The 15,173-nt window shown below is 36.9% G+C and overlaps 2 protein-coding genes across 2 annotated transcripts in view; both read right to left on the bottom strand.

Moving 5' to 3' along the window:
• The window catches only part of scarb2a (scavenger receptor class B, member 2a), a 99,451-nt gene that overhangs the window by 44,544 nt on the left and 39,734 nt on the right, over window positions 1-15,173 (bottom strand). The gene's annotated exons all lie outside the window — the stretch shown is intronic.
• On the bottom strand, window positions 4,157-11,725 carry LOC133979476 (flavin reductase (NADPH)-like). The gene is made up of 5 exons (XM_062417997.1): window positions 11,668-11,725; window positions 9,246-9,471; window positions 7,592-7,793; window positions 6,244-6,408; window positions 4,157-4,935 (listed from the first exon to the last, which is right to left on the bottom strand). The coding sequence occupies exons 2-5, from the start codon at window positions 9,378-9,380 to the stop codon at window positions 4,787-4,789; spliced, it is 651 nt and encodes a 216-aa protein (XP_062273981.1). The 5' UTR covers window positions 9,381-9,471; window positions 11,668-11,725; the 3' UTR covers window positions 4,157-4,786.

The raw sequence follows: 15,173 nt of genomic DNA, 5'->3' as shown, positions 1-15,173 counted from the left end.
GCTGTGTCTCAAAAGCCTGAAAAAGAAGGATTATTTATTAGTATTTACTCTGAGGTCTCCACTACTATAATAAATGCTTTGTTTATGATTTATGGCGCTAGTTATGGACTTTATTTGTAGTTTGCATGCAGCACTCACTGAATTTGTGATTTCTTGTTGGCTTCACTGATAAAGTCGGCGTCATCTGATCTTGGCCAGTCTAGAAAAATTCCCTTTTATTCACCAAAACATATCAGATTGCATTCTTGGACGACTGGTTGTGATGCTTCTCATTTCAGGGCAGGTTTGCAGATGAAGTTACAAAAACCTTCCGTGCAAAAAAATACCTCCGTTCAGCCGGAGGTAATGAGATTATATCTAAACACCTTAACCATCAGAATCATTTGACTATTTAAGATGTTTCTGCTCGTACTCTACACTCGTACCTGTGCAGCGGGCTCCACTGTACCAAATTCCATCCACACAATCAGATTTTTTTTTTAACTGATAGAAAAGAGAAACAAATCTTAAGTCGTCTTCTCTGACCGGAGGTAAACTGTAGATCTTTATCTGTGATGTGTGAAAACATTTGTGGGAATCTTCTGCTGTGTTTAAAAGCAGCAACTTCCTCAGGTAGAGAAAGTAAAATGTTACTTTTAACAAAAAAAGGAAGTGAGATTAATCACGTGGCATCTCTCTGCCTCGCCAGATAAAGGTCGAGTATGTGTAGAACCTGCGAGGGAGATTTTGTTGAGACCATCATCTGAAATGTAAATACGTTCATTTACTCCAGTTATGTAATAACCCTTACATTACTGCTCAGGATCTCATGTGACCTATTTTTAAACTTGAGAGCAATAAAAACACTTTAAACACTGAAACTTTATAACTTTTCCTGATGTGACCCAGACAGAAGGATGTAAATGTTTGTGTTTGACCCATAGTTACTCAATAATCACCCAAACTGTTGTTGCTTTAATATAATTCATCGATTCATGTTGTCCTGTGTTATGTGACATCGGACCATCACATAGTGTCACTGTAAATGTTTTTCCCTCCATGAACAAAAGGTTTTAAAACTAAAGAACAGTCTCTGGATCATCTGCTGAGGACTGTTTTCTGTTTATTCTCCCTGTTCATCGGCTTTATCGCTAACTCTCCCGTCATTGCACATCCAGCCACCCTCTTTCTTGCAATCACCTCATGCTCCTCACCTGAGCTTCCCTGCCCACATCTTGCCACTACCTGCCCCTGTAATCCACTTAATTCCCCACAGCTGAGCTTCCCCGCCCAGATCTTGCCAATCCTTGCTCTGTAGTAACCTCGTTCCCCTCACCTGAGCTTCCCCACCCTCTTCCACAGCTGGCCCTCATCATCCTCATCAGCCTCCCACCCCGTCTCCATTGCCCTGATCTCACCCTGAGACTTCCCAGTATTTTGCTTGGGTTTTTTTTGGACCTCTCTCTTTCAGTTTAGTTACCTTCTTTAGTTTGAAGCCTGGTTTATTTATTTATTTTGTGGTTTAACTCTTACATACTGTTCATATTCTACACCCTAGCAGTATGTTCTGGGTCAGTTTTGACCTGGTCTAAGAATCCCTTCATAAAAAAGTGTCTATACCACATTTTAAACCACAGATCTGTTAAGAAAGCATCAATAGCCGATCTGACTGATTAATAAATGGGTGATTAAACCTTGATTAATGTTTCAGAGAGCAGAGAGAGCTGTGGGGTTGTATAACCATTAGAGCCATCAGTCTTCACTGCTACATCATAAAAAGAAATCCTCATAACTACTATCTTATTAAAACTCTTAACTATTAATTCAACAAAAAGCCATGTCAATAGATACGGGTCAAATTTGAAAAGTGTAACATTTTCAAATAGTGTTATTTTTGTGCATTTTGGGCACTTTAGGAAAAGTCATTAAAGTCATTAAATGTCTCGCACCTTCTGAGTACATTACATTACATAAACTCTCTCTGCTGTCTGAAAGCTTCGTTAAGGATTAATCATGTTTTTTCTGGCAGATGTGCTGCAAAAGTTTGTAGAGAGACTAAAAATAATGACGATGATTGCGGTAGTGAGGGTTAAGTACAAATTTGAGTCATTTACATTTTTTACTTTTTGCTACTTTAAGCTCATCCACTACAATTCAGAGGGAGACAACACACTCAGAAGTCAGAATAGATCTTTATTGTCATTTTACATTGTACAACGAAATTGAGATGCAACCCCTTATCAGTGCAAATGATGAAAGTGCAATGATAAAACATTAATACTAGGATAAAAATAAAAAAAAAACATAAATACCAAGCACACACATCAGATACAACATGTCTTTCAAGTTATTGCACAATCACCAGATTATTGCACAGTCAGACACATTTTTTCAAGCCTTAATTGCATTCAGCGTCACTATTGCTCTCAGGTAAAAACTGTTTGTCCTGCATTTTATTGACCTGTATCTTCTGCCAGAGGGCAGCAGTTCAAAGAGTTCTTGTCTAGGGTGTGATGGGTCCCTGAGGATGTTTTGAGCTTTTGTAAGGCACCTTGCACTGTACAGTTCATCTAGGGAGGGGAGCGGGCAGCCAATGATCTTCTTGGCATTGGTGATGACCCTCTGGAGTGCTTTCCTTTGTGCTGCTGTGCTGCTGGCATACCACACACACATGCAGTATGTCAACACACTCTCTATTTAGCAGCGATAGAATGACACAAGCAGTTTTTGTGACAGATGGTTCTTTCTGAGGAGTCTCAGAAAGTCAAGTCTCTGCTGTGCCTTCTTAACTCCACTACATTAATTTCATATTTTAGTTACTCGTTTCTCAGATCAAAATTTGACATAAAAACAGACACTCACTGAGCACTTTATTAGGAACATCTGTACAATCTGATGAAAACCAATATAACAATATTCTGTCCATCCAATTAACATTCATTAAGGATGCAAAGTATGAGGAACTCCATTCAATATAAAGCACTCCAGTTGACCTGCACCACCCAAACTACACCCTCAGTAATAAACTTAAAGTAGAATTAACATCTTTCTGGCAATGTCAACAAAAACTGAAGTTTTATAAGCTTCATAAAAGTAGAATTTACAGCTGAGTTGTTATATTGGATCACATTAGATTGTACAGGCGTACCTCGTAAAGTGTTCGACGAGCATATGACAGACTATAAAACAAAGAAAACACCTGGTTAAAGATTAAATATTTGTTTTCCAAAATATTTGGTTTGTGACCTCTCACAAGAAAACAGTGTTGTGGCTCCTCGACATGTTTTGATGCCTCTAAACTTCTCACATTGCTTCATTTAAATAATTGTTTGAGGCCCTCAGAGGTAATATTTCACAAAAAAGTTTAGAGAAAAGAACAAAAAATGAATACAAATAAATATAATACTTTTATACTTTTACTTAATTTATTATATGTACTGGGTGGTGGACAGACAGAAAAACAGGCAGACACACAATATACATGTTATAAAATGAGTACTTTCAATATCTTCAGTAAATCTTGCAACTAATACTTTTATACATTTACTCAAGTAATATCTTAATAGAGTATTTTTACTTGTGTTTGAGTATTTTTATACTGTTATTCTTACTTAAGTAAAATATCTCAGTATTTCTTCCACCACTGTCAGACTGGACATTCCTCTGTTAACAGATCAGCGGACAGGTTGCCTTCAGGCTGATTTAAGACACTAACTCATCTGTTAAAGAGTTAAAGGCTTTAAATGTTTCCCATGTCCTAAACTTCTCAAATAACACTTAGCAGCTGTCAGCATTAGCAAATTCCACCAATCAGGTCTTTACCTAAACTTCCTTCTCATGCTTCATGACAGCTTTCCACATCTGGGGATGCATGTTTTTATTGCTGCAGCTTATTTGTACATTAGCGTATTTCCGCACCCATTGGCCTTTCTATCACACATACAAATTAGGGCTACAACTGACAATTATTTACATCATTCATTTTAGTCTATAAAATGTCAGAAAATAGTGAAAAAAGCATTTTGTTGTCTTCAAATGTCTTGTTTTGTCTGATCAACAGTAAAAAAAAAAATCTAAAGATTCTTTAGATTTCTAGAGATTCTGTTTACAGTCATAAACTAGAAAATATTCACATTTGAGAAGCTGGAATCAGAAAATGTGGACAAAAAACAATGAATCAATTATCAAAATAGATTGTTTAATGGTTGCAGCTTTAGTACAGTGGTATGTAAAAGCATATGGTTAAGTTGCTGTTATATTACTAAATAAGACAACACCGCCCTCATGTGTCCGAAATTATGAACTACAGTCACACGTGTGGCTCCTTACAGCAGAAACATAAATAAATGGCACATTTATTGATGAAACATTCAAAGACAAAAGCATTATAACAGTAAATAAAGACATTCATAAGGCTGCTGTGAAGCACACTGTGAAGGCGAGGAAGGGACTGCACATTTTGTTAAAGGGTCAGTTCACCCAAATTTAATGTTGGACAGGTAGTGTTAACTGGGGGGTTTTTTTAGAGCTTTTTCTCCAAAAACAACCTGATAAATGTGGTCAAAATGAACTAAAATATGTTTGATCCAGTGTTTATATAGAAATATAAATTATTGCAGCTTTAATTATTAAATGCATTCAATCAATATGTTACATTCACCTCAAGGGTATTTTGGCTGGAGGCAAAATTCACAGAAATCAATACTTAAAACCAGGACAACTTAAACCAAACCTATCTGCACCAAGTAAGAAAACGTGTTATATGTAATTTGGGTGAAGCAACCCTTCAAAAATGCCAACACCAGCTTTATAATTTGGTAGTCACGGCGACTGCACTCTGCACCCAGGCGTTGCTGTTGAGCAGAGAGAGCATGAAGCGAGCCACGTCTCCTCTTGCCACCGAGCTGCCGTTGCTGTCGGGCACGAAGTATCCTTCATGTGTCATAAACTCCTGAGCTGTAAACAACAAAAGAGTCAGAGTCAAAAACTCCACCAGTCGACCCGTCATTTTCATTTTTCCCTTAAGGCAGAGAAAAGCAGCGGAAAGTAACTAAATGCATGTACTCAACTACTTTAGTTAAAGTATTTCTATTCATGCTACCTTATACTTCCACTCTATATTTCAGAAGGAAATATTGAACTTTTCTTATCCATTACATTTATTGGACACTGATACTTTTCAGATGAAGTTTTGACACAATGATAATAAAAGAAGCTTTTAAAATATGACATGTTGTTAAAGATTAAACCAGTGCAAAAAGCAGTGTGTAGTCAGGCTCACATTTCAGATGTCTATGAGTTGATTTGATTTGAACATCTTTAATGTCCCTGAAGGGCAATTTGGTTTACAACAGAAGTAACAACATGCATATCTCGCATGCCAACAACAGCTGTTGTTAACAGCTCCACCAAATACAGATGTTTCCCTCTTAACTTCTCACATGGTTTCATTTCAATAAATGTTCAAATGATCCAATATTTCAGCAAAAATCAAAGATTAGAGCTAAAGTCCAAGAACTGAAAACAGATTTGTGTATCAGAACTTTATTGTTTCTTCTTTCCTCTCCCATTAATCATCTCATGACCCCTCACATTTATCTTGTGACCCTTTGGAGGGGCCCCATCCCTAGGTTGGGAACCACAGGACTAAACTAGCTAACTGTATATAAAGTAGTGTAAACTAGCTCCACCTCCAGCAGCTACAACAGTAACATGCTGCTCTAACACTGATGCTTCACTATTAATAATCTAATGATGTCATATATAATAATATATCAGTCAGAGGGACCAAACCACTACTTTTACTGTAATACTGCGTACTACATCACTCAAAATACTTTTACTTAAGTAGGATTTTTCATGCAGGACTTTTAATGTATGTATTAATTGTAATAGAGTATTTTTACATTGCTGTATTGTTACTTTTACTTAATTAAAGGATCTGAATACTTCTTCCAACACTGGTGAAAGGCACACAGCAGTATGACTGAAAATCAGGAAAAGGAATGAGATTTATAATAATAAAATAAAAAAGAGCCCCATTCATTCTCACAAACACTGCATTAAGTAGTCAGAGCACATGCTAATCAGCTTGCACTATGACCAAATGGATCCTGAGGCAGGAAGTCTTGACTGAATGAATTCCTGCTGTTCTTCTTCCTGTTCTCTCAGTCACACTGTCTGAGCTCCTTAAAATAAAAATGTGGTTCCTGAATCTGTGTACAGGTTTCTGCCCCCTGCTGGTCACTGCCTGTCTGCTTTTACCTGAGGCGGGCAGGTTCTTGAGACCAGGTGGGCGAACCACGGTCCAGTTGATGTCGTCGGACTTCTGCAGAAACTGCTCCATCTCGAACATGTTGGTGAGGACGCTGCGGATCATCGGCAGCAGGAGGAACCGGATGAGGTACGGCGACTGAGTTCCAGAGTTAGCTACGAACAGAGAGAAACAACACAGTGAAATTATAATCTCAGATTTACACTTTTTCTTTTAACACCACACAGAAATAAAAACTCAACTCAATCAAAACTTTTTATTAAACTAACCTGTTAATAAAAAGCTTCTAGAGATGTTAGCTGCTTGCTTGGGTTTGTTTTATTTAATTTTTTTTAGCAGATTGATTTTAGTTATAAATTAATCACCATAAACAGAGCAGAGTTACCCCAAAGACCTTTTTGAGACTTTTTAAACCCTCTTTTTTAATGACTTTTAAAGAGAGAAAGAACATAAAGGACATAAATCAAATCAACACTTTATGACATTTTAAACATGGTTTTATATACAGGAGTATTATAAATAGATTAATAAACTAACACATACAAGCGCATACACAATGGGAAACTGCGATGTGTGTTTCTGATGCATATTTACATATTTATAGTCTGAAGCGTTGCATAATCCATTTTGTCCAGTTTTCAACAAATCAGTCTCAGAATTGATGCAGTTTCAAGCTTGAATTGTTACTTTAAGAGTAACTTTACTGGTTTATGTTTTAATATCAATTTATAATATCAATCTGCTGGTTTCAAGAGATAAATTCATCATCAGTTGAGTTGTCAAAGTTCAGCCACTTTCTAGTGCACCTACTACCAGACTACAGTCTTCATCAGTGGATGGAGTTTGCACCATTGCCATGGAGATGGATCAGGTTGGTTGATCTCCATGACGACTAAACACCCTCAATCTGCTGATAAAGACCATTTAGTGCTGTAGAAAGCTTCAGGAAAATAAATAAATGCACGTTTTGGTGTCAGAGCCTCAAACACAAGCTTCTCTCTCGATGTTTGAACAAATATTTAAGACTCAGAAAATGTAGTGGCATCACATTCTGCAATCGCAGCTTCAATAGACAACAATATTATTCTGCAAGGAGGCAAAATGTTCACAAATTAGCTGAATCGGTGGCTTTAAATGTTGACTGAAAGCCACAAACTCACACCTGTCCTGTGGAGGTTGTTTAAGGTAACTTTGAGAAGCTTAAATAGGAGCAGTTTGTGCACCATGAGATTAAATTACAGTTCAAACATCCTTAATTGTAATATGAACATTAAAATGTGGATTATTTTCATTATCAAATCACAAAAGGCCTCTCACACACACGCGCTCTAGACTTACGCTCAGTGTACCAGGACGTCATGGTGATGATCCTGTTGACCCGGGTCTGCCGCATGGCGCTGACCATCGCCCTCATGGAGAGGGTGTAACCCGTCACCCCGGAGAAGAAGGATGTTGGGAAGCCGAGGCAGGACATGATGACATCCTGTCCTTTAAAATGAGACTTCAGGCTGTCCTCTGAGAAAATGTCACCTTCCACCACCTGTCAGCGGAGACGGGAACACGAATGATCGAGCGATGAGTTCAGTGCCTGCTTTTTATTAACTGCATATGTATAAACTTTATTATGTACTATATAATATTTATTTTGAGATTACATCCGAATTAAAGCGTTTTCTATTGATGTACGGCTGAAGATCAAGTGATTAATTACATTATATTACACAAAGATCTTCCACATGTATCGTAGTATTAAAGGATAAGGATGATATTATTCTGTATTTTTCTTATTGTAAGCAAATCCCACAAATAGACTGAAACCAAGAGTGTTTTGGTCCATCTCTTCTCATCCTGGTCTGTGGTAATAAAGCCCACTGGCTGCAGCTGAATCGATAGTGTCACTTTTATAAATGGCTCAGTTATTTCCGCTGGACACTATAGTAAAGGTACTCAAACAGAAGTCATTTTCATCTACGGATTAAAGGATGATTTCACAATTTTTGCAAAGTCTGTCTTAAAACAACAGTCAAGAGCCCAAATTCCTTGATGTAATCATTCCTCCTGTTTGTGCATTTTGTACAAAAATTTATTTAAAAGTTGATCTGAAGCTTATATGAGGCTTCAGCAGTCTGAGTTAGTAATATCAAGTGGATATCTGCCACATTTACAGTCTTTTTAGTATCAAATTCCCTCTTTGTGTTTCCCTGTTGAGCTGTGATGGAAGTATAGTAACTAAAAGAGGGACTTTGACACCAAAAAGACTGTAATGTTGAAAGATATCTACTTGATTTGACTCATTTGGACGACTGACGTTTCATATTAGCTTCAGGTAAACTTTTAAAGTCATTTACGCACAGAAGGAGGACTGTGGATGTGGATCTAATGGTCAGTATGAACAGGAGGAATGATTACAGCAAGAAAAACATGTTTCAATGTTCATTTCAGCTCCTGGCTGTTTGAAAAATTGCAAACTTGTCTTTTAACACACATATGTGTTGTTCTGGTGAGTGTTTACAGCAGCAGGAGGGTTTAAGTAGGATCAAGTCTAAATAAACTACAGAGCTGTGATTCATTATAATGAAGTTAGTGCAAGTCTGTTGCAAGGAGGAAGGAGGAAGAAAAAACATCAGGTGATATTTGTTGGCAAGATAAATTAATTGTTGATCTTTTCATTGGATTTGATGCCAATAAGAAAAATACAGACACACAGCAGGTTTATATTTGCAGTGTTGAAGTTGAGTAGTGTTATCTGTACCACTGTGAGCACAGAATGTCCCAGATGTCAAACATAATCGAGAACATTTATCTTCTGTCAAACAGTGCTTACGGTTTCCCCTCATGTAACCCCCCCTTTTACTTCCTTTAAGACACAATAAAACATTCATCATGTGATGTAACGTTGACTCTGTGGACTGTGAACCCGACACCCAGCGAGAAGCAGTTATATCCTGCACTAAAAGGCACGCAGTACAAATTGACCTAAAGATATAATTACCTTAAGATTGTCATGATGCACGGCGAGTTTCCCCGGGTTCCTGACGATGGCGGTGACCGTGTGACCCTGCTGCAGCGCCTGGTTGACCAGATACTGTCCAGTCTGCCCAGTGGCTCCCAGCACAGCGATCTTCATCCTCAAGACTCTGACACACAGTGATCAGTCGGGGCTGCGACGGACGACGTGTATCACAGTCTGGCCTCTAGCTGCGGGGAGGTTCCCTTCCCTGTTTCACAAGCAGAAAACATGATTATTATGGTCCAATAAAAAAGATTTCTTCTGGGAATTTAAGGATATTTTCTTTCTTTTGACATATTGTGTAGATAAATGCAGAAATAAAACTTTCTTAAATCCTGAGTCATTGATTTAACTAAAAATGAGTCTCAAAAGATTAATTAATGTAAAATAAAGACACAATCTGATGGCGTAACTTCATCACTTAAAATACTGGATTATTGCTGAGACTAAAACTTATTATTAATATTATTATTATTATTATTATTATTATTAATATTATTAATATTATTATTATTATTATTATTATTATTATAAACAGAGATATTAGTGTCATGAAACAGGTTTTAAATATTGAATAAAATGTATTATTGATTAATCAATTTATAACTTTTTTGATTAATTGATTAGTTTAGTCTATAAAATAGTGAAATGGTGTCGTGGTCCCAGAGCCCAAAGGTGACGTCTTCAAATCACTTTTTCAATGATGTAAAACAGAAAAACAGAAAAATGTGTCAGACAAACTTTAATAATTCTGATGTCAGTGAGAGGAATCTTGTGCTCAGGATCAGCTCAATAATAAAAGATTAACAACTTTTTATTTATTAGAGAGAAGACAACAAACACTTTGTAGTTTTTTGAACCGGACAGAATTGATTATTTCTGATGACGAAGAGTTTTGATCAGATGTTCTCCGTCTGGTTAAAGATCATTCAGACGATGTAGTTCTTCGTAGATAGATAGATGAATATTCGTCTGATAGATTCAGTATTTATTTTTCCCAAATGGGAAATTTAATTTGACGTAGTGGTGTTCAAATTGAATCAATCTGATTTAATCATTTTTTGATTCTTTGCTAAATTATCAAATGTGATGTAAAAGTTATTGTAAAAAGATAATTAAACTGATGTTTGAACAACATCTCAAAGACAGATATTTTTAAGGCATAACTTTAGTCTCAAACATGTGACTGTTTGTACGTTGAGTATTTCACTTTAATAAAAAATAACTTAAATTGATTAATCCCATCTTTTCAAAATGATCCTGTACATGAAAACAGTAAATGGTACTCAACCTTACATTTGGTATTTTTAACAATAACTATGACAGAGAACTTCCTGTGACCCGGAATCACACCGAGGGTCAAAGGTCATTTCATGCTCTGCTACTTCTGCTCTCGTGCTAAAACTCACAAAAGTGCCAGTTCCTAGAAAAAGTTAGGAAAACATGTGTTACGTAACGTTTGATAGGATCAAGAATTTTGTGTTTGACTGCTGTTTTAATGACTCCCCGAGGTGCAGCCTGTCCTGTAAAATCATTCAAATTAATCTAGAAGCGCTTTGTTTGAACCGTGAAGCCGAGCTGAGGGTCACGCACACATTAACGACACCTGAAGTAGCTCAGCGTCGAGGAATAAGAGGCAAAGCTGCTCATAGTGCAATTTGAATTTAAATGTATTTTTGTTATATTAAAACGTTTTTCTTTTCAGTTCTGTGTCATGTAAGCGATGAGGTATACGTAGTACTGTATAAAAAACTAAATAAATATAATCACTGGTTCATCACAGCTTTCTTTTTGAGATATCAGAGGGAACGATTCACCAAGAAATCACAACATTTATAGCCAGACAGATGCTTTTAAAGGACCATTTCACCATTTTTGAAGTCTGTCTTAAAACAACAGTAAGAGACCCAAATAACATACTGAGACACAGATTTTCCTTGCTGTAATCATTCCTCCTGTTCACACTGACTATTAGAAGATGTCTTCATAATGCATTTAAAATTAGGCAGAAATTTAAACGCCTCCCTCTGTGCAAAAATGTAGTTAAACGCTCATCTACAACTAATATATAACTTGAAAGTTACAGTCTTTTTAGTGCCGAAATCCCTCTTTTTGTTACTATACTTCCACCACAGCTCAACATGGAAACACAAAGAGAGAATATGATGCTAAAAAGACTGTAAATGTGTCAGATATCCACTTCATATGACTAACTCAGACTGCTGAAGCCTCATTGTTTTGCACAAAATAAGTGAGTTTTCACGCTGTGGGTTTTGTCACCCATCACTTACATTGAAAGCACATTTGAAGATGATCTTTTAACAGACAGTATGAACCTCTTCCAGTGTTCATATGAGCACATGAATGTTGTTTTAGGACAAATTTAGGACATTAAAATACTCACTATTAGGGGAGAACAGGGTTGGTTGTCAGATTCATCAGATCTCGGTCCCTAGAGGGCGCTGTTTCAGAATTTAGGTGAGATGTTACTTCAGAGGTAATTTATGGAGTTAACTGCTTGACATTTAGGTGAGAGGACGTTTAGTGTTTTTCATGTGAAAATGTAAATATCTAACTCTTCAGTGTTTCTCTTCTAGGCTTTTTCACATTGAGTTTATAATAAAACAATCATTACCATTAAAAAGTATGAAGAGAGAGCGATAGTTAGGTAGGTTTTTTTCTTAGCTAAAACATGCGGATGTTTGCTTTGCTGGTAGCAAAAAATCCCAGTTGGGGCTGGTAGTCACGTATATACATATTAACATATATAGTGTGATATATTGAGTTATTTCTTTCTTTTAAGATAGCAACATGACTGAGAACTTTGTCAGGAAGACAAACAAGGGTCAGACTCCTCCAGATGTAAAGCTGAGGACAGTCAGAGAGGTGAAAATGCATAATATTGTTATATAAGGACAAAAAAATGCACTTATAGGAATAATTTTTCCTGTTTATGTTCTCTTGGTGCAGGAGATGTGTTAGGTTGTTGTATTTCAATGCAACTAAACATTTTAAATATTTCTTTAAGACTGTCTACATTTTTTATTTTTCTCCATTAAAATAACAGGGACAACCATCCCCATATCTTTTTAACAGAATCAGCTGGAGCTGAGTAAGACCACTCTATTCCTACCTAAGACTTTACACTTTCACTACAAATTAAAAGGGAATCTATTCAGTATACAGTTTATGAGGAATTCAAAGGAAAGTAAAACGTGTGACTACCAACCCTGTTCTCCCCTACTTGGATTGGTATTTTAAGGTGTTTCCTGTTATTGCAGTTTGGATCTACTGTCCGCTGTAAGGATATTTTCAAGTGACAGAATAAAGACATAGCTACAATGGAATATTAAAAAAGCAAACAACTAAACCTTATCACATTGCACATTGCATGCTGTTATTGGATCGGTTGTGTTACATTTGATTTCGAGCAAACAGAAACACTGATGTCTCGCGTTAAAGCAGGGCGACGTAAACCAAATATTTAGTAAAACATTACATTTTGGTGCTTTAGGTTTTTACCTCCTGCAGAAACGAGTGGTAATTTAGTGTCGGTAGTTATCAAATTAACTAATAATAAGAGATATGAAACAATAAAAGGCAACATTAGATAACTCACCTTGGCATTTGTCAACGCGCAGAGAGAAGAGCGTTCAAGAGCGGCAGCGTTCAGGAGTATCTGTTAAACAACGTTTTCTAATATCACAAGTTACTACATTTGGTATGTGTTTAAAACTAATTTAATAGCTTTATTAATAAGCAGAGTGCAGTAAATGAATATAATTTACTTTTCGTTGATGCTACTGACAAACCACATCCCATTATAGTGGGAAATTAGCATTTATAAGTAAATAAGGCACTAATTTTTCTATTTAAAGCTTCCTAAAGTCAATATGTTTCTGCCTTTAACAAACTGATTTATTTTACCATTAAAAACAAAGCTATGCTACTGCGGTCTACATCTTCATTGTAGGTTTAAATGTTTAAATGTGTGGAGCTCATAGACTACATGGTGCAATTTTATCGACTGTTGCATTAAAATGTATTAAAATAAAAATAGATATAAATATAAATGCTGTGTGGATCCATTTGTTTGAATGATTTAGACAGTTGACTGTTTTTAAATGTATAAAATGTGAATATTAGGTTGGGTTAGGGTTGTTGTTTCTAGGTCACTTCTGTGTTTTGGATTTTTATCTTTAACATTTTAGGAGTTGGGCTTGTTGGCTGAGTAATATCATCAGGAGGAAGTAAAAGAAGTAAATGGAGTCATATTTGAGCTTTTTATGATGATCACTTCAGATCGGTGAAAACAATTTGAGGTGTCAGAGTAAAATAACTGACTACTGATTTTTTTTAAAGACAATAGACAATAATAAATAAGTTTAATAAAGACTCAATTAGACATCATAACTGTCTTTCAGCCTGTCAGCAGACCTCCACATTAGTTAAAGTATCATAAGAAACGAGTCACAAACATGCTCCAGTGAGATTTGGTGCAGTAAAAACACCTGACTACATGCACACACACACACACACACACACACACACACACACACACACACACACACACACACACACACACACACACACACACACACACACACACACACACACACACACACACACAAAATCCTGGCCTCCTAAAAAAAGCACCTTAATCAAAAATACCTCCAAAAACAGGTGCTGGCCTCCCTTCTCTCCAACCATGTTTACCGTTGAACGTTGCCATCTTCCTATATAAAGAACAGTCTAGTCCCATCAAGTCATTAGCTAGAAGTAATCCACTTGTGGCTCAGTGCCTTGATTATGCGATCTCACCGAGGGACTGACCAGTCCAGAGGGAGCAGCACAGTGGGGATACTTTGCACAAATGAGGCCTCTGTGGTGAGTTACTGGGTTCATTTCGTGGCGCTGCTGTGCATTCATCCACCTGGGAATGACCGATCTGATTGACACCCTGCAGTTCTCAACCTGATGCTGGTGGACTGGTGGAGGATGAAACAGAGCAAATGTCAGCCTAAATACTCACAGAGACAGAACACTGACAGCCTGACAAACTTGGGAGGAGGTGACTGGAGAGAGAAGGTGACCACGTAAGTAGAGGAACACTTTTTAGAGATTAATATTTTTACAGCAGGTAAAAAAAAAAAAACCTGTGAAACCTCAAAATAGCAGATACAGGCAGGACTTTATCTGCCTGATTTGTGTCAGAAGAAAAGTCTGAAACATCTTTGTACTACTTGAAGTACTTGAAGTAGTTGCTATTTTGTGCAATTCTCCTTTTGCATTCATTTAAAATTCCCAGAATAGATGAAATTAGCCATTGGCATTGGTGTTAAATACCATTACTTGTGACAAAAGCCACCCATATGTTCCTTTTAAGGAGGCCAAAGCAAGAAAAGTTCCTTACTCATGTCCAGATTTAAACATCCCAACTCTTCTTAAGTTTTGTAACATTTTCTAACAGTGTTAAAACATTTGTGTATTACTTAAAACAGCAGAGGGACATTTAACAGGCTGCTGGCTTCTTCTTAATTTGTTGCCATCTCAACAGACTAACTAGGTCATGAAGATATCTCCTCTTACCCCACTCTGTTTTTTTTTTGTGTGTGTGTGGATTGCTTTATTTAAGCCTTCGTAGAAATCAGGCAGAAACCGTCTTCCCCTGCAGGATTGAGGCCAGTCACCGAGGTTAGACGTGAACCAGCAGATAACAAGATTAACGCAGCATGAAGTCGACATCCCCTAGCTGCTGCCCGTGAGCCGCATTCAGCCTTTTGCTCTGGGAATGAGGGCGTGTCTAGGCCAAGAGTGCAGGAAACTAATTTGCGAATGGGTGTGTAGCACTATCTAAATCTGTATGTAAACTCAGATTTGTGACTCATATCTCTCTTTTAATTTTAGAAA

The sequence above is a fragment of the Scomber scombrus genome, chromosome 4, assembly GCF_963691925.1.
Source record: "Scomber scombrus chromosome 4, fScoSco1.1, whole genome shotgun sequence".
NCBI classification, from domain to species: domain Eukaryota; kingdom Metazoa; phylum Chordata; class Actinopteri; order Scombriformes; family Scombridae; genus Scomber; species Scomber scombrus.
This window is presented reverse-complemented; position numbering and strand designations above follow the sequence as displayed.

Coding starts and splice junctions, on each gene's coding strand:
- LOC133979476 (XM_062417997.1), bottom strand. CDS start 9,380: ATGAAGATCGCTGTGCTGGGAGCCACTGGGCAGACTGGACAGTATCTG. Junction 6,409..7,591: donor GACGTCCTGGTACACTGAGC/GTAAGTCTAGAG, acceptor CTCTGTTCGTAG/CTAACTCTGGAACTCAGTCG. Junction 4,936..6,243: donor CAAGAACCTGCCCGCCTCAG/GTAAAAGCAGAC, acceptor TGTTGTTTACAG/CTCAGGAGTTTATGACACAT.